The sequence below is a fragment of the Sturnira hondurensis genome, unplaced genomic scaffold (assembly GCF_014824575.4).
Source record: "Sturnira hondurensis isolate 20B ecotype Veracruz unplaced genomic scaffold, ASM1482457v3 Scaffold0006693, whole genome shotgun sequence".
NCBI classification, from domain to species: domain Eukaryota; kingdom Metazoa; phylum Chordata; class Mammalia; order Chiroptera; family Phyllostomidae; genus Sturnira; species Sturnira hondurensis.
This window is the reverse complement of record NW_028079324.1, coordinates 895,014-915,718: the sequence shown is the minus strand read 5'-3', so window position 1 is coordinate 915,718 and position 20,705 is coordinate 895,014. Positions and strand designations below refer to the sequence as shown.

Genomic DNA, 20,705 nt, shown 5'->3' with positions numbered 1-20,705 from the left:
GCCTCTGTAAGCGGGCTAATGGCATGGTCTACTTCATTACTTTAAATCCTAAAACTAAGGATAAAAGACTTTCTTAAATGTCTGGTAGAGACCAGAGAGACAGTGACGTGGCTTGGACTTCGTATTGGTGACGTGATTTGCGTTTGAAAATCTAAGCCAAATAGAGGCAGAGTAATAAAAAACCCAGACTCGTTGAATACCGCCAGCCACTGTTCCAAGAAATTTAGACACATTCATTCATGCAACCCTCACAAATAACCTAAGAGGGTAAGTACTACTTTTATAATCACTTGTCAGAGAAGTCACTTCCTTACCCAAGGACACACAGTAAGTGGCGGAGCCAGGATTCCAAGCGAGACAGTCTGACTGCTGTGCTCTACCTGCCAGAGGGAGCAAGGGCGGGGGTCCCAGTCTAACCCGGTGCCCAGGGATGGTGGCAGTGAGACCATCAGACAGCCAGAATGGAGTCGAACTGCTCACATGTGGGCCTGGGCTCAGTATATATGTATATATATATATATATTGAGAGCATTATCTCATATATACGTGAAAGTACAGAGAGACTGGGGCAGTGTCTTAGGAGTGGAGTGTCTTAGGTTACAGGGGTAGGAGAGACAAGTGAGGACAGTCAGAGCCTTGGGAGAGCTCCTCAGAGTGAGTCAAATTCTGCAGAAAATACTTGACACCTGCTAATACACTCAGGTTTTTAAGAATAATTTTTTTCCTGCCCTGGCTGGCGTGGCTCGGTGGATTGAGTGCAAACAAAAGAGTCACCAGTTAGTTCCCAGGCAGGGCACAGGCCTGAGTTTTGAGCCAGGTCCCCAGTAGGGGGCGCACGAGAGGCAACCACACAGTGATGTTTCTCTCCCTCTCTTTCTCCCTCCCTTCCCCTCTCTAAAAATAAATTAATCAAATCTTTAAGGAAAAAAAGAATAGAGCTTTTAAAAAATAATAATTTTATTTCTGTGGAAGTAGGGCCAGGGTGTGGGTGTGGAGGGGAATAAGGTACTACGGTTTGACGCAAATGCCTAATTTAACTTCCATTTAGCAATAGTTTGGACCACGAGACTTGAGCCAAGATCCCTTCCACTTACCACATCAAAATGAAACGTGGGAGGAAATAACCAGCAGCCCAATGCTGAGTTAGCAGACCTACATACAAAGCCACAATGGATGTGTTGGAAGGCTACTGGGGTGTTATTTATTTAAATCTATTTTATGGAATTGAACACCACCTTAATTACCTGAAAGTGTTAAAGAATGTCCCAAAGTACCTAAATTACACCCTAAATGTAATTTATGCCTGAGAATAATCTGACTAACTTGATTTAGAACAGTAGGAAATAAGTCATGCTGCCCATAAATGGAGCAGCAGTATAATTTTAAATGCTGCTTGCATGGTGAATGAGAATTTTAATATTTGCAAAATTTTTTAATCACTTGATTTATTATCCACATGTTTATACTGATATTTTTTGTCCTTTATTTAGTTGGGTCTACATTTCTTCTTATTGCCAGGGAAAAAAAGGCAACAACCCTTTTGCCTGAGAAATAGTATAGAGGGTCAAACTTACATTTATTTACCTGAATTTTATTTTTAAAGCTCCTATGCATTTTTAATTGGTGCTGCCTTTTCCTGCAATCATTTGTACAGTCCAGTTCATACTGTGAAGGTTTTACGGATCTTAGTTACTGATTAGACATTAAATTGACAAATGTGACGTAAAACTAGCGAAAATTTTATTCATTTGGAATTTTCATTGCCAGAAAAGAGTTTAAGTTTGTAAGTCATCATGATAAAAAGAAAATTTTACATAGTAAATTTATGAATACAGACTTTGCTGTTACTGCATATTAAATGCTGAAAAGTGTATTTAAATTTTTTTATGCGATGCTTGAAATGGAGTTTAAAATGTTATTACTCACATTAAATGCCATTATGTGCAAAAGTGCGTGTTTTTATTCTGTAATATTTTGTTTGACTAGAGATACTCATTTTAACACTAATTTAATAATAAAATTAGATCAGCTTTCCAGTTTTCAAGCATTTACTGCTATAGATTCTGTGGAATACTCTCTGTTTAGGTTCAGACCCAGTCATTAAGTACGGAGAGGTTTGGCTTGTAGGAATAGGAGAAAGGGAACAAAAGCAACGGGGGCCTTTCAGGAATATGGGAGCCGTGAGCAAAATCACGGAGTCCTAAAGCAATGTCTGGGTGTGGAGAATGCAGACAGGCCTGTGTGGCTGACAAGCCCATCCCGTTTCATTATCGTGGCCCCTGGAACAAGTATGTAAATAGCAAACCCAGCCTCAGCCTGTTTCCGTTCTCTTTCCCCCTCCAGCTCTGTCTTGCAGAGCTTTGTGTCCCACGGTCAATTGTATGGACCCATATGGATTTCCTTTCCTTGGGGACTTGAGAGGAAAGGTAACCTGTGGAGAGGGAGAGGGGTGGGAAGAGCCTCTGTGGACTCTGGGGGCAGATGGTGATTGCCAGTGCAGTGAGTGGTGGTGGGGGCGTGTCTGTGCAGCGTGTGGCACCAGGAGGAAGAGAGAGGTTATTTATAGCACCAATGCTGGAAAAAGCAGTCACCTCCCAGTAGCTCAAAGAGTTGGCAGTTGGGTGATTGGGCAGGAAACAAAAGCAATGTAAGGAGGAGACTGCTACAAAGTTGGGAGGGTCCATTGTGACCAAGTAACAACTTCTCTGTGCTCTGGTTAGCTTCTGCCTGCTTCTCAAACTGGTAGAAGAGCAGAGTGAGAGGTGGTAGTTGTTAGTATGTGAGACCGCCTTTTAAAACTACTCTTGGCCCTGGCTGATGTAGTCCAGTGGATTGAGCATGGGCCTGTGAACCAAACAACAGGGGTTTGATTCCCCATTAGAGCTCATGCCTGGGTTGCAGGCCAGTTCCCAGCAGGGGATGCACAAGAGGCAACCATACATTGATATTTCTCTCCCTCTCTCCTTCCCTTCCCCTCCAAAGATAAATACATAAAATCGTAAAAAAGGTAAAAATAACTAAGTTTTATTAAAAAATTACTCTTAAACGACTGTCTTTTCCTAAATATCGAAGTGTGACATGCACATTGTAGGAAACTTGACAACAGAAAAATATATAATGAAAATGAAAATGAAAATTGATGGATTTTCATCAGCACAATGCCATCAATGCATCATTGTTTTTTAGATTCTTATTTAATACTTTGGGTCCAACGATACAAGTACCTGTGAGACATATACAATGCACAATTATTTTAAGGGAATAAATTCTTAAGATGTATTTCTAAGTCATTTATTGTATATTAGCTACCACTGAAAATATATAAAACGAAAATTATATTTCTAAGATCATTTCATGGTTAATGGTTATATGATATTTGATCAGCTCTAGGATGCCATTAATTATAAGAGGCAGAATTCTTATTTTTCAGCTATCTGTAGTTAGAGACTGCTTCTTCCGGTTACCATTGACTACCTTTTTCATGCTGTCAAAATACTGTCCATTTTAAATATTTCTGCTAGTCGGCTTGTTTCTTCTTTTAAATATTTTTTCAAGTAAGAAATATATTTAGTAAGTAAATGCAATGTCTGCCAGATTACAGTGTACATGTAGATGCATAATTAAATATTTGGAAGGTAATAAAAAGCAAAAATAAGAAAAAGATCCCTGCAACTCTGTCACTACATTGTTTAACTGGTGGGGTGAGAAATCATCTCAAAAAAAAAAGCAAATGCCAGCAAAAATCTGGTAAGGTGGGGAAAGGCACCATTGAAACCAGAGAGACCTCAGTTAGAATCTTTGCCATTCATAACTATTTACCTTTTGGCAAGTAAGTCACCCTCTTACTTTTGTCTGTGGGAAAATGGGAATACTGATTGCTGCATTACAGGGCGTGTTGTCGGAGTCATGACATCAAGTACGAAAAGCACAGAGCCCAGTGCCTGACTCATTGTAACTGTTTATTAATCGTCAATTCCATTCCCTTCCCAGGGAAACAGTTGGGAGTTGCAGCATTATTTAGGTTCTAAAATTACTTAAAGTTCCTAACTGGCTTTCAAGAACTCAGAAGATATTTCAAACGATATATAATCCACTGTGCGTCAGGTGTAGCCCTCAGAGAACTTGGACAGACTGCCACATTGTGACACAGCCCCGGTGCCGGGAATGTTCAGGATGGCTTTTGGTTTTAGTGCTGGCAAATATTTCTTTGGACAGGCTCCCAGAGATCCAATGGATCATAACCCCAGAAGACTTTAAAACTTACTTTGTCAGGTTTCTTTCACCTTGATTGGATGTTATAATCACCTGGATGCTTTTAAAAATACCAGTATCAACATCCCACCTCCAAAGATGCTGATTTAATGGGTCTAGAGTGGGGCCTGGAATCAGTGTTTTATTGTTATTGTTTTTAAAAAACCCAGATGATTCGGATGTGCACCTGTGTTAAGGTAAATGTAAAGCCTGACTAATATCATGTAAGTTCCATCAGCATTTCAAAGTAAAATGTCCGTGGGTACAATGAAACAATAAGGATAAAGGGAGACAGCACTCATTCCGTGTTTTACACCAATGTGTCAGTTAGTTGGCTGGTTGCTTATACCTGAGCCTAGAACACGTTACATCCATCATTCTGGATGCTTGAGGCTCTTAATGAATGGAGTCTTTTGGATCAAGAGTAATATTGAAATTGATAGACTTAATGAGATCATTTGATTCTGATCCATTTGAAGTTGAATGGCTTTAAAATGAGTTCTCAGATGCTAATATATTTTCAAATTCCTAGAATTATAAAAATAAATATGCTCACAAGGAAGAGAATGTTAATACTCCATAATAGTTGCCTTTACCTTTGTTTCAATTACGAAATGCATTCGGCTTTAAAGGGAAAAATCACAGCCTTTTACTTTAATTTGTCCTTTCTACTTTATATTATTGTCAATGTAAATAAACATATATGGTATGTCCATATAATTTGTTTTACGTAATTTATTTCTTTTTCTTGATCCGTATTTTTAAACTCTAGGCGATTTGACAGATCGGTGGAAAAATGGAGACGGTTTCATTATGATATGAAGCTGTTTAATCAATGGCTAACAGAAGCTGAGCAGTTTCTCAAGAAGACACAAGTACCTGAGAATTGGGAACATGCCAAATACAAATGGTATCTTAAGGTAAGATTTTGAGATCTCTCTTTGCAAACTGTGTTTATCGTCACCACAGTATCACAACTACCAGACTTCTTTAAGTTCAGGTTGTGAAGGATGATGGAAATGTATCATTTCTGACTTTTGTTGCCATCACTACACATGGTAGAACATAACCTTAGTGCTGATGTTGGGAGCGTGCACTGTGGCTTTTTATGGACAGGACGAGAGTTAGCTTAGAGATAACTGGCTTATCTAATGAAAGCCTAATTGCATCTGCGGTTCACGGAAGCATCATTCAGCAGAGTGTCCTGTGGCTTGAGGGCAGTTTGTGTTTTTAAGTTGGACCCTGTCCAGAAGAACTTATGGGATACTTAGCAATAATGCAGTTTCTAGAAATATCCATCATGATAAAATTACAGTTCTGTTTCCCTAAGGACAATTTGTGGTGATGTAGCAATATTTCCATATATTCTATTGACAAAATGCCTTCTGAGATAGTCCAGAGGCCAAAACAATGCAGAGTTAATTGGCGGTACTTATTGACTTTTTATGGTTTATGTTAATGGACAGGCAGCATATGGATTATAACCAGTGTACAGTTTAATTTCAACTTGCTGTGTCTTTTGAGCATGCAGATAAAGATAAATTGGATCATGGAGATTGTAATTCAGGTTATAAACTATACAGTTTGGGTATAAATATTGCATTTATACCACCGAGTCTTAGATAATTTTGTAACTTTTTAAACTCGGATTTCATGTAGCAGCGTTCAATCAAGTAGATTTGAATTGTGGCCAATTTTTAATGCCAGAAAATGCTGATCAAGACAGATGAACGCAAAGAAGAAGGTAATTTATTAAATAGTTCTGACACCTTAAAATGCTGGATTTATAAAAAGCAGTATCATATTCAACTCTACAATTCTCCATTCTCAAATATTTTTGCGTAGCAAATATGCATTTTGATTAAGAAAGTAAACATGTAACCCCCTATGTACAATATAGGTAAACTATGTAAATACAGAAAATGAGTCATTTTAAAATCTTGGGTAATTGTGTGTATGTCCATCAAACTTATACTCACCAACATTGGCATTAGAGGTGGACAAAATTCAGGATTTCCAATCTGCCGTCATACAGAAAATACATTCGTAACACCAGTAAAGTAAACTGGGAACTAATGCAGCATCACTAGGGACGTGGCTTACAGGCAGAGAGATGTGTCGTATATGGTTTTCTTGGGGAGGTTATAAATCTCTTGCTATTTCCAAGTACCTGACACAAAGTCGTTGCTTTGATAGATATTTGGGTACCTGTTTCAGGTGGGCATGCTTCGGAAGCCTGCTCTGAACTAGAGATTAGCATACAGAAGGTTTATTGGGAAGTGTGTTTGTGAGTAAAACAATTCATTTATAATACTCTTTGGCATAGTTTTCATCATATGTCTTGTTCTTGAGGTCTGTTAAGCTTCTTGGATCGGTGGGTTTGTAGTTTTCATCAAATTTAGAAATTTTAAGGCATTTTCAACAATATATATGTTTCCATCCACAGTTCCTTTTCAGGGACCCTGAGTATACATATTAGACTGTTTAAGCTGTTGCACGCCTCACTGGTGTTCTGTTGTTGTTTTTTTACTTCCATCTTTCTTATCATTTATTTCATATCATTTCTACTGTAAAATTGACAGATCTATTTTTCGCAATTCTCTAATCTGTGGCTAATCACATCTAGTGCATATTTTTAACCTCACACGTTGTTTTGTGTGAGTCAACACATTGGTAAAGTGTGATTTGGGTTTTTTTACACCTTCCAGGTCTCTATTCAATGTGTCAGTCTTTCCTCCTCCTCCTTGAAGAGATGAAATACAGTTATAATGCCAAATTAGGCTCTAATAGAAGTTTCAAAGATTGATGAACAGGTTAGAAGCCACACAGTATGGGTTGAAATTCCAGCTCCTTTAGCTCAATAGCTGCAGAACCCTGGGAAACTGTCTTAAGTCTCTCCATGTCTCTGCTTCCTGTTCTCTTAAGTAACAATAAAAAGAAGTTATGCATCAAGCACTTAGAACTGCATTTTCCACAAAATAATTACTCATTCCATGTAAGATATCATAACTAATCACACTGCATAAGTGATTAGCCTGTATCTATGAAAACAAAACAAAAAAATATCCACTGAACTGCTGTCCCCAAACATCTGACATGTAGATGGAACAACCTAGAAGTTTCGTTAAACCTTACTTTTATGAATTATGACATCGTATCAAAGTATAGCTCTTGGAATAGGAATTGAAGAAAATTCCAATTCAGCCGAACACATCCTCCTCAGACACGTCTGCCTACTCATTTTAGAGCTAACGAGAATAAATGTTAATGGGAGTTTTTAAAGGGAAAGCTCAGCACCATGAAAGAAAGTTATGAAAATAATGTTAAAACTCATCTATTGACAGAGTGAGTTGGTGTGCCAGCAAGTACTTTTAGAGAAAACAGAAAAGGCGATCTTGTAACAGGCCCTAATGTTTAGCTCTACGTGTTCTTCGAGACTAGGAAGAAATAAGTTTGAAAATACGGGCTACTTTTAATGGGATTCAAAATTAGTTATTTAAAACATTTTTCTAGGTTCTTTTTAAAAAGACTTTATTTCTTTTTAGAGAGCAGACGGGAGGGAGAAAGAGAGGGAGAGATACATCCATGTGTGGTTGCCTCTCACACGCCCCCTACTGGGGACCTGGCCTGCAACCCAGGCATGTGCCCTGACTGGGGATCGAATCTTTGATGTTTCACTTTGCAAGATGACATTCAACCAATTGGGCCACGCCAGTCAGGGCAGGGGTTCAAAATTCTTGAATTTAATAGTAGAAGTGATAAAAGTCATCATTAGTTTGATATTTGAAAGAATGAAATATTCTTTATTAATGGAAAGGGAGCCTGTTTATAATTATAAGTTAATGCTGCTTAGTGAACCATGTTAAAAATTAACAACTTGAGAATGTTGCCATGAGCAAGAATGAGACCTTGCAATCTTACGAAATTCCATTTGATATTAACCTTCAGAAGTAAACAAAGTGAGGTTGTTTAGATGAAACTTTTTAGGCTTTCAATCAACAGATGTCAAGCTAACAAAGAGTGAAATAGCAATGTGTTATGTTAATAGGAGTTAAACTGCTGTTTTTAGGCAAAATGTCTCTTTAATATCAGATTAACAAGTTTTCTGCCTCATCTTTCCACATTACTGTGCTTTCCTTCTCCATAATATATACTATGTGGTGGATGTGCATTATATTTTTCTATATTACTGTACATAAATTCAATTTAAAACTGTTTACTTTGTACCACAATGATAAATCTTAATTCATCGTGATTGAAAATACTTAAGTCGATATGGATTAATTCTGCCATCAAACCTCCAAAAACTTGTAGTTTAAATTTATGTTCTGGTTAAAGCAAAATACACTTTTCCTTTTCTCAAATAGGAAATCTGCACAGAATGTGGAAAATTACATATAAACTGTGGAGTTACAGCATGAGACCATTACTGTGATCTCCTAGAGGAGGAAATAAATGGAGACAAAGGGCCCTGGTGTCTGGATTTGGGGAGAAGGCATAGGAGAGTCTGAGGGTGTCAGAGAAAATTTTAGGGGCTCTTCAGCCCTGCCTTACCTTGGGTATTTATAATCAAGAAAATTCTAAAGCACTTTCTTTGCTTTTTATTTCTTTTAACTTTTTAAAAGGTTTTATTTATTTGTTTTTCGAGAAAGGGGAAGGGAGAGAAACATCAATATGTGGTTGCCTCTTGTGTGCCCCCTACTGGGAACGTGGCCCCGCAACCCAGGCACATGCCCTGACTAGGAATCGAACCGGCGACCCTTTGGTTCACAGGCCAGCACTCAATCCACTGAGCCACATCAGAGCTGAAGCACTTTGTAAAGGAACCAATTCTTAGAAGTTTAGGTAGAGCGCATTGATTGGAGTTGGGTAACTTCTGCCCAAAAGTTTAAGACAGGCAAGTCTGTAAAAAGCTTCTCTTCCTCTTAATGGGAATGCCCATAGTTTCTTATTCTTCTCAGCCTGCTTTCTGAGCTTGCAGCCCAGAAAGCCCTCAAGTATCAGGTGCCATTATTGAAAATCCATCAGCTTGCCCAGAGATGAAGTGTGCTAAATGGATGTGTGTAGGTTGCTGACGCTGTCCGCTGTAGAGAGAGTTTTTGTGTTTTGATTTGGATATATGTTAATACCTCATTGATCATCTCCTCCCTCAAAGGACTCTGCGGGCCATGACTGCCATGAACTTACCGTGGATGAAATCTAAGGCTATCTAGAAGAAGGCATATGGTGTAAAAGACCAAATTGAATACAAATATGTTTTCTATATAGTCAGTGTTTAGAGTGTTGATTTCACCAGCTGGCTGGTGAGTTTGACGGCTCCTTAACAGCCACACTGCTGGCACTCAAATGCTAATAGAAAGTTTGATGGAAAAATCACTTGAGTAAACATTTCTGCCATCTGTTGTCCTTCATTGGGACCCCAATATTAAGAATAATTTGTACTATTGCTGGCCCTTTATATTTCCCCAGCAGTCATAAAATTTCATAAGATTTCATTTGCCGGTCACAAAGCTATCGTGGTTTCTGTAACCAGAGGATGTACGCTGACATAGGGGATTGGCACGAAAATTTACTGCTGAGAGAATTTGTCTCTAGTCACTTGCTGCAGGGTTATAGCTACGTATGAATATGGGAATACATCTTAAAGTGAGTTTTTCAATGTTATTACCTGGCAGTAGCATGAGAGTTCAGTCTCTTAGTATGGTTAAACAGTTGGGCACTTTATTCTTTCATAAATATCATTAGCCTTTTATTGCTGCTTAGAAACTCCTTGGTTCTTATGAATGTTTTCAGAAGTAGTAAATAACAGATTCATTGGGAGTTTCTCACAGTGCGGAAATTCAGAGAGGGGCTCTAAATTGTTGCCCATTGAATGTGCCTTTCATAGGATAAATATATTAAAATGATTGGATAGTTTTAACAGTTTTATTCTTGAAGTTCTGTTGTCCAGAGTGGCACACTGAAGGAGGCAACAGATTGCCATACATTATCAAAACAAAGCAAGAACCAAAACAATAACCGACTGTTCCAACCACCCCAGTAAATAATTGCTGTAAATGCATGAAAAACATGGCATTCCTAAGGGATCTCCCTTCTTAGAGTAAGAAATTATCAAGAGAATAAGAATCTCCAAAAAGTGAAGCATGCTAATTGCAAATTCCAAATGGAAAACTGCTCACATCAACACAGAAGCAATGCGAAGCGGAAATTATTCTTCAGTGAAACATAAGATTCATGATACTATAGATAATTTTCATGAAGTACAGTATATTGTAAAGCAGAAATTTTAGCCACAATGATCTTGCTCCTTCTCACACACCTTTTACCGTTTCTAGAATACTTGTTCCTACCATGAATCTTGCTTTTCTCTTCGCCTGAGGGTCTCCTTTATCCCCGTCCTTATTCTGTGTCTCAACCCCATTTCTCTCAAGACGTTTGGACACTTGCTTTGTTTATACTGGTCCTCGCTCTAAAGGTACCTTCCTAGATATGGCTTTTGTAACCCCTCCTATCTTAAAATCTCTCTCTCCCTCACACACACACACACACACACACACACACAGACACACACACACAGTCTTAATCCTTTTCTCTGCAAATGACCCAGCTTTACGCTCTTCATAACACTGTAAAATGGTGACATTGTAATATATGTTTGCATGTGTATTATCTAACATTCATTATCTCCATGTCCCACTAAAACGCCAACCTTGCAGGGACCTCATCTTTCTTGGTCAGCCATATATCCAATACATGTAGAATAATCTCTTCACATATAGAACATATAAACCTCATTGTAAGATAATTTAATAAATGAGTTGTGTTTTTATTATATCATTCCCTTAGACAAACCGTCTCCAAACCTGTGATTCCTTACATCTTTACCCCACCTCATATCCCCTACATTGAGCTGCCCTGTCCTCTTCACTGTACACAGTATTTGAAATTCTCATATTTGCTGGCTTCATTCTCTTCTCCTCTGAGTGGATCAGAAATACCAGAGTCTGTTCAACATTTACTGTGAGCCCCCTATGTGTGAGGAAGGCACTTTACTTTGCTTGCTACTAAAGATAGAGTTGGAAAAGAGCTCCATTTCTCTTGATAAGCTCAGAGCCTCATACAAGCACCTGAAAATATGTAACCCCCCCCCCCATAAAAGTCCTGGAACCAGTGAGGGGAAAATGGGATATTTCTTCCTCAGCAGTTTTGTGTGTGCCCTGGTCCTTCTCGATGCTCTGCCCTTACACCTCAACTGGGAAAAAAATGAATTGGGGAACTAGGAAAGAGCAAGACTGTGCAAGGCAGCATAAGGAAAGAACTAGCTATGAACAAGCCACACAGAGAGAATGGGAAACTGTTCTTACATAAGGTGTAAATTTGGAATGATGTTAAAATTGACAAATTACAGTACAAGAGGCCTGTTCACAGATGAGTTGGTTCGAGATGTACTATTCATCAAGCTGAAAAGGAATCATCTCTTCGGAAGAATGGTAAATCTTCCTACTGTGTAACCAAATTATAGGGATAAACCAGGGACTGGGATTGTTTGCAAGCATCATCATTAACAAAGTTGAACATTCTTGCTCTTTTGTGAGGCTCTAATTGACAGAAGTTGACTGGCAATGAATTTGCGTTAAGGCATTCTGATCCAAACTACTAAGAAGGCAAGGTTCAGTGCCATGGCATGATAACTAAAACAGAAACAAAAGCGGTAGATCTGTCTGACATGAACGCATACCTCTGCGGTGCCCTATTTCCACTTGAGGCTTTGTTGGTTCACTAGTACTTTTTATTTGTTAATAAATAATTTTAGTATAACTTCACAGTCCTTTGGGTTTTAGTTCCCTCCTTGCCTTAGATTCAGCCATTCATTTTTCATAACTGTACTCATTTTGAAGATTTCAGACAAATGGAAACAACAGAATCTAGGACCTCCTGGGGACCATGGAGCTGGTTTTTATTAGGAGTAAATATCTCATCTATGACACCCCTCAGAGTTCTGGCAATGAAATGAAATGAACTTTAATACAAATGCATAGTACATATTGATCCTATGAATATTAAACTCTTGAGAAGAGCAGGCTTATGGGGCCAGATCCTGCCAGCCACCTGTGTCTTTATGTAGAAAGTTGTATGGGAACTCCAACACACGTATTGATGTACAAATTCTCTCTGGCTCCTGTGTTGCCACAAAATAGTTCCCGCAAACCCTTCATGGCCTGCAGAGCCCAAAATCTTGACAATGTAGCTTTTAACAGAAGGAAGTTTGCTGACTCTTGCTTCTGAAAATAGCTTAATAAAAAAGTTACAAGAAAAATGCAAAAGTTACAATAAAAATGTAAATGGTAAAACCTTTTTACCCTCTCTTTAAACCTTCTTTGTTACTTGATGTACCAGAAAGATAGACTGGGTCCATGCTCACAAAAGAAATGGAAAGTTATGGTAACCAAAAACGGAAACCAAAATACTCCTGTTATTTAACTCAACTTTCGACTCCATGCATTAAGAGAAGGGGTTTGGTTAAACTGAAAGACGCTTTCGAAGAAGCAGTATGTGGCAGGTTTAGTTATTTTTAAAAAAAATTTTTTAGATTTTATTTATTTATCTTTAGAGGGGAAGGGAAGGAGAGAAGGAGAGAAACATCAATGTATGGCTGCCTTTGGTGCGTCCCCTGCCGGGAACTGGGCTGGAACCCAGGCATGTGCCCTGACTGGGAATCGAACCACGATCGTGTGGTTCACAGGCCCGCGCTCAATCCACTGAGCTACACCAGCCAGGGCAGGTTTAGTTATTTTGAAGAGTATATAGCAACTCTTCTCCTTCCCAACACTCCTGCCATTTCCTCTTGAGTACCTCTGCAGGCTTAGCGGGACAATGCATCAAGTATTCTGTGCAAAGGAGTTCTAGAGGTCTTTCTGCCTGAGCCTTTCTCTCACCATGTCCATGGTCCTAAGCAGTAGGTCCTAGGCTTGACCAGTCCTATTCTTTCTTGAGACTCTTAATCTTGAGGTAAGTGATATAGTTGGAGCTCATTCATTCTTATGAGAATGCCTGGTTAAGAGTAACAAGCTACACCTACAATGGAGACTGGAGTTGTGCCTGTTCCAAGCCTCATTCTGTGATTTTACCATCAGTCCTGTGAACCCCTCCATCTCCTTACCATGCAATTCCCTTATCGGCAGAGGCAGTCTGTGCTGTTCCAATGGCAACCTAATGTCATCTGAGAAGCTCTTCTTCTGGTTGGGCTCCTTTTGTAAAGAAGTTTGAGTCCCCTTGAAGAGCCTGCAAAGCCTAACCATTTGCATGTAATGAACAGTCCGCAGTGCTTTGAGATTGATGTGCAATTTCTATTTGACAAGAGAGAAACAATTAGGATCCACTGTGGCCGTATACTCCAGAATACCAATGTTGTCTCCACACTGTAAGTGTTGTTGGATTATTACATGAGATTCATAATTTTCTCCTGTTGTACCCACTTTCACATTACCATTCAGTCTTAATTTATTACACCCTATTAAAAGTTTTTAGGTAATTCGTTCTTATTGCTACTCAGACATTAAAATGTCTGCAGGCTGTGAAAATGAATAAATTTAATGGGCCAGCATAGTTCTCCAAACCCTGGCATTACAACTAATGGTACAGGTTTATATTGTATTATAAATCCTAGTTAACATGGATTTCTTTCGAAAATGCCATGTTGCTGCTATTTTTTTGATAGTGCATTTTCCAGACATTTTATCCTTACATTTCTATTTCATTTTAATAACATATGGCTTTGGGGTGTGTTTACAAAAGGACAATATGTGTATTTTTAAATACTAAGAATGGATTGCTGCGACAACCTTAGCTTGAAAACCACGTAACTTTTTTTGTTATTTTTGTGTTTTGAGTGTGTGTGTGTTCCAATAACACTGAGCTATAAAAACAAATGGCAATTAGATTTCACTTACAAGGTCTAGTTTGTTGACCCCTAATTCAAAACAAACATGCACAGTAGTGAAATATGTAAAGCTTTCCTTAAAGATCAGTGAGGAAACAAGAGCCATCCATCACCACGTTTGGTCAGTGTTGTACTGAGAGACTTAGTTAAGCCTCTAAGACCAGCAAAAGAAATAAAAGACGTAAGGATTGTAGATTCCATTGTAATTTTTATGCTTATACTTAGGTTTGTGAATACTGACTTTTTTCCCTTAAAACCACATACTTGTTTTTAAAAAAGTACTAAGCTGTATAGCACAATGTATGCACATACAGGCTTAGGAACATTTGTTTGAAATGTATGCGGTAATGAGCATACTGCACTCTAGTCCATAGCAATTTGCGCATTTACTGTCTTAACCAGGGCTATCACTTGAGGGGTGTTTGGGGCAATTTAACTAATCCACACCACCCAGGATAACTCCATGAAAAGGAGACTGGACTGTTGAGATCGTTCATCGTCTCCCTGGGACATGTTCAGAACAGAAAAATGGAAATGGAATTTTAATGATGCTCAGATCATAGACGTAAGTGACACGAACCACTCTGCGATGTGCGGGGCTTGGGAGGCCACCAGTTTGCTGTCCCACCCAGGGGAGGGGGTCATCCGCCCAGAAGATACCCAGAATTTAAAGAGCCTGTGCAGCACCACTCAGTTCTAGTTTGAACATTTAGCCCACGCAATCCATCCTATTGTAACTAACCTTTAAAATCGATACATTTATTCAGCAAACCTTTGTTTTGGAGCTACTGTGTCAGACCCTGCGCTACAGTGCTCCAGATGTCCAAAATGGCACAATCCCAACCTGCTCACTGAGAATTCAGGGTTTGCTGAAATTGACAGACCTTTAAACAATTGACAGAGGAATGGTATGTGCAGTAGGTGGCTACTTAAGCCATTTGAGTAACATCTAAGAGGTGTACCAGAGATAGATACATCGTCAGGAAGTCAGGAAAGGGGCAGCAAAGACAGCGACTCCCTGGCTAGAAGATTTGGAAGGGCTCCAGAGAGGAGGTAATAAGGGAGATAAGTGAGACTGGGCTACATACAGTAAAAGAAAACCAGCGGAAAAATGGTGATGTCACGAAAAATGATGAGATGACTAGGACAGTATGCGGATGCCTAGAAAGCAATGGCAAGAAATGATGGTGAGCGCATCATTTCCTTTTTTTTTTTTGTTAGATTTTGGTTAAGAGAATTTTTTTAAAAATCTAGTGTGCTAGTATTTTCCGAATGGTAAATCGTGAAATCCGTTTGTGGATCACCACCAGCATTTGGGGGATGGGCAGTGAAAGAGGAAACAAAATATCAGGGTTTGTCACACATGCTAAAGTATTGTTTCTTAAGTTACTTTTTGTTTCGGTGTGTATGTGTCCGCGGGGTTGTTTGTAATTCAGGGCCACAAGGGGTATAAGTGAAGAATTTAGCTTAAAAATTAAAAAAAAAATTAAGAAGCACATTTAGGAAATGGATAATTTGGGAAGATGGTATAAAATTAATTCCTCCCCCCAAAAAAAACATGCCCAGAAAGATGCCATAGAAGATTTAATTGCAATAGCTCATAAAGTTCAGTTTAATGTCTTGCTATTTTAAAGGTTACAAGGGATATTTCTCGATGTGATTTTCCAAAAAGAAAAAAAATTCTCCCAAGATAAGTAGAAAAGGTATTCTTATAACTCTTTGACAAAGACTCAGAAAGGTTAAGAATTTCACCCCAAATCACAGGCAAATAAAGGAAGGCCTTAGGATCTGAATACCATGTGGCTTACTAACCATCAGGTAGAAACTAGAGATGTTTGAATAAGTAAGTAAATAAATAAATCACAGCTCTGCCTAATAAATTTTGAGGGAACTAATATAAATAATAATACCACTCATTATAGGATAAGGCCCTCCTAATATGCCTTAAAGACATCCCATCATAAAGACAAAAATTCTTGTATCCATAAAAATTCTCTTTAGTGATGAGTGTAATTCCAATTAAACCCATCTTCAGTTCTCATCAGTAAGGGTGAGACAATAAGATCTTTATTACTATGGGTTATAATTTGAGTCATAGTATATCAAAATCAGACTACCAGCAGGGGTTAGTTTTTATGAGAGAGACTGTTAGGGTCATCATGATGACAGCAGTTAGGGTCATTAATGATAACAAGGCTCTTGATAATTTATGAAGCACACTGAATTGCGTTGTTGTTGTCTTCTTCATCTCCTGTTGAGGTGTAGATTTGGGGGGTCCTTTATTTTATAAGATGTAAAATGTAGGACCCCTCATTGATTTCTCCCTGATCCAGAATAAAAATAGGGTTTTGGAGCCCTGGCTGGCGTAGCTCAGTGGATTGAGCACGAGCCTGCGAACCAGAGGATCGAGGTTCGATTCCCAGTCAGGGCACATGCCTAGGTTGCAGGCTGGTTCCCTGCAGGCCCACTCCCAGCAGGGGATGCACGAAAGGCAACCATACATTGATGTTTCTCTCCCTCTCTCCTTCCCCTCTAAAGATACATAAATAAATAAATAAATTATCTAAAAAATTTAAAAAAAATAGGGTTTTGGCAGGAGGGCAGAATTTGATTAGCACCTTTCATATACAGGACACATGGGCACTGAACTGTGTATAACAAGGGCTGATATTCTCTAAGAAAATCTTGACATTGAAAAGGCTCTGAGTTTCCCCCCCACCCCCCCAGGGCAGAAGCCCTTTGAAGATCACAGCCTGAGATTTAGTAATCACCTCCTCTTCAGGATCTCTTTAAAAGAAAAGCCACCACAACCCATATGGTCCCTATGGTCCCTTCAGGGCCAAAATTTTTTTTCCCCTTCACATCGCACAGCTGTGGATATCAGAGCCCTTTTGCTCATTCAACATATTTTGTCGAGTGTCAAGAGTCCTGCACACCAAAGTTTCAATGCCGAGAAGACAAACAGTGCTGCGTGTGCCCAGCAGTCCCCCCACAGTGGAGGAGGCAGATGTCTGCCTCCACGTGGGGGGGACAAGGAACCAGTGACAGCTGCAACATGCAAGGAAGTTAGTCTAGTGCTGAGAGAGACAGATGTCTAAACCTCAAAATTGGCATAACACAATTCTTTGCAAATTCTGTACTCACTCTGTTTACCAAGTCCTATGCGAACAGAGAAGAGAGGATGGTGAGCTTTGTCTGGGAAGGCCAAGGAAGTCCAGCTTTAGCAGGAAGAAACAGGAAAGAGTGTTCGTGACCGTGAGAACACATGTTCAAAGGCCAGGTAGCCTCAGGGATGCTCAGAGATGCAGGTTGTTAGGAGAGTGGAAACACGCCTGTAAGTGGTAATAGACTCAGAAACTCAGGGTCCCAGGTAGAGGCTGGTAACAGAAGCTGGAGACGGAGGTTTGGACCACTTAGTGAAGGTCATACGGTGCATGCTCAAGTCTTATGCTTTAGCCTATAAATAACAGTTACTGATTTTATTTAAACAGAGGAGTGTCTGCACAAGACTAGCCATTTTGAAGAAAAGCGTGTTTAGAATACTTACCATTTCTTGTACACCTTCCAGGTTTGTACAGTATAATTTTGGTAAGACATTTTAAGGGGAAACTGGTGCTCAGTAGGAAAAAGTGCAGCTTCAATTCATTATTAGAGGGACATAGTTAATAGATTTTGTGATCCTATGATGCTTACTTCCTTTCCAGACATTCCAAATATAAACAAATTTTAAATGGTTTATTTCTACTTCAGCATCCATCTGAAGGTGTGGTGTGCGTTTGTGTTTTCTGTTTGAAAATGAAGCAGCAAATGTGATTAAGATGGACCTACTGTGGTCACAAAGTGCTCAGGAGTCTTACTTTATGAGGAGTCTTACTTTAAAAGACAGCACTACTGTAATTAAGAACCTAGAGAGGCCACCGATGGTATTTTGCACATCATTCTCAGCTTTCCCCAAATCAGATATTAAGCTCTCACTGGCAAAGGAGGCAGTAATGCAGAGTGCTTCCCAGCCTGGGCTCTTAGCTAGCTAAGTTTTGCCAGTCGCCTGCCTCAATATATGCATTGAACAAGCATGTATAGAGGACCTACTGTGTGCTGTGTAACATTCCAGGAAATAGGGATCCAGCAGTGAAAGAAGACAAGTGTGCATTCTCAAAAAAAAGGAATAGAGGAAGGTTGGTATAGTAACACCCCTGTCTTGAACTTCATCCTTTGTTTTAAAATTTTTTTAATTAAATTTATTGGGGTGATATTAGTTAATAAAATTACATAGGTTTCAACTGTACAGTTCTATAGTACATCATCTGTATACTGCACTGTGTGTTCACCACCCAAAGTCAAATCTTCTGCCACCATATATTTGACCCCCTTGGCCCTTTTCTACCTTCCTCCGCCACCCTTTTCTCTGCTACACACCATACTGTTGTCTGTGTCTCTGACTTTTGTTTGTTTTGTCATTTGTTGCTTTCAGTTCTATATCTCACATGAGCGAAGTGGTATGGTTCTTACAGGAGGTTTTGTCTGACTCGTGTCACTTAGCATGGCATCCTCAAGATCCATCCACGTTGTCACAAATGGCAGCATTTCATCTGTCCTTGCGGCTGAGTAGCAGTCCATTGTATTATGTGGATCACATCTTTATCCAACCATCTGTCAAAAGGCACTTTGGTCATTTCCATGTCTTGGCCACCACGAATAATGCTTCAGTGAACATAGGGGTACATATATCTTTATGAATAAATGTTTTTAAATTTCTTGGGTAGATACTCAGAGAAGATGTTTCTGAGTCATAGGGTAACTCTATTCTTAATTTTTAAACTTCCTCTTTTAAAATATATATTCCCTTTTTGCCCTGGCTTGTGTAGCTCAGTGGATTGAGCATGGGCCTGTGAACCAGACGATCGCGGTTCGATTCCCAGTCAGGGCACATGCCTGGGTTGTGGGCCAGTTCCCAGTGGGGGACACACCAGAGGCAACCATACATTGATACTTCTCTCCTTCCCTTCCCCTCTAAAGATAAATAAATAAAATCTTTAAAAAAGATTAATATATATATGTATATGTATATATATATATATATATATATATATATATATATATATTCCTTTTTGAGCAATGCAATTCTTCATAGACTCTACCTGCCAATGCTTCAATGATCATACAGCAATAATCATACAATAATCATTTTACAAGTCTCCCTTTTGGCTGATGGTAACTTGGAAGTCCAAACCTCTCATGACATACCACTGGTAATCCAGTAGAGAAGTGAATCATTTTCTCTGTGTCATTGTTAACTATCAAGTCACATCAGAAAGAGCCGCAGGCAAGGTGCTGGGGCCTGGGAGGCAGGGTAGTCCATCAAGAGGTGGAATGAGAGGAGGGAAGAAGAAAGGGTGTGCGAGATGAAGGGTCATCCCTTGAGATGAGAACTTAGAGCTATGAGGGGAGCTAGAAAGATACCTGCAGTATCTCCCCTAAACAATCTGACTTTGATTGCATGGCGAACATGTCACTCATTCTCTTTTTTATCTCTGAAATAATCCAATGAAATACAACTTACTTTTTTTAATGTAAACCTAAATTCTGGAGAGTTAAGGAACTTTTCAGGAGCTAATCTAACTAGATCGCCTTCTAGGAAGAGGGTTTCAGAATTTGCCGAAAGATAGTTCCATTCTTCAAAGACAACTCCAGACCAAAGCAGTGACGTGGTCGGTTAATGCACAGCTGCGCGATAATGGAATAAAGCCTGCCTGCGGTCCGCAGCACCGTGAGGCATCCCACTGGTGCGAATGCTATAGTTCTGGTGTATCTCCTAAGTTCTAACAGCACTACATCAACACTGAATTCATCCGAGCTCTGTTACTGGGACAGATACACTCATGGCTCTGCAGTCTCCTCCAAGAAGAGGAGTGTTTTTCTTTATTGCTTCATTGTAAGAATCACAATATTAGGGCTCTGTCTAGAGTTCCACTGTCCAGTTCACTAGGCACATGGGACACACACTGAGCTGTAGAAATGTGGCTAGACCGAATTAAAATGGACTGTGTGTGGAAGCACTTGCTTGGGGTTTGAAGAATTAGTAAAAGGCAGTAAACTGCCTCTTTATGTGTTAAAATGATAATATTTTGTCATAGTGGGTTAAATGAAAGATATTCGCAAAAGTAAACCCACCTTTTTGCTTCTTTTTTTAAAGATTTTATTTATTTATCTTCAGAGGGGAAGGGAAGAAGAGAAGGAGAGAAATATCAATGTATGGTTGCCTCTCATGAGTCCCCTGCTGGGAACTGGCCTGCAACCCAGGCATGAGCCCTGACTAGGGATCGAACCGCCGTTATTTGGTTCGCAGGCCTGCGCTCAATCCACTGAGCTACACCAGCCAGGGCTCTTTTCGCTTTTTGAATGTGGCTACTTGAACATTTGAAGGTGTGTATGTGGTTGGCGTTCTATTAGTGCTGCTCTGGCCAGTCTGATTTGCTTAGTTTAGAATGAAGACCTATTGAATAAGGCCTCAAGT

The 20,705-nt window shown here is 39.4% G+C and overlaps 1 protein-coding gene across 1 annotated transcript in view; it reads left to right on the top strand.

Moving 5' to 3' along the window:
- The window catches only part of DMD (dystrophin), a 1,607,686-nt gene that overhangs the window by 729,562 nt on the left and 857,419 nt on the right, over positions 1-20,705 (top strand). Inside the window, exon 43 of the mRNA XM_037050278.1 lies at positions 5,024-5,171. Coding sequence (XP_036906173.1) covers positions 5,024-5,171 — 148 coding nt within the window. The remainder of the gene's footprint in view (positions 1-5,023; positions 5,172-20,705) is intronic.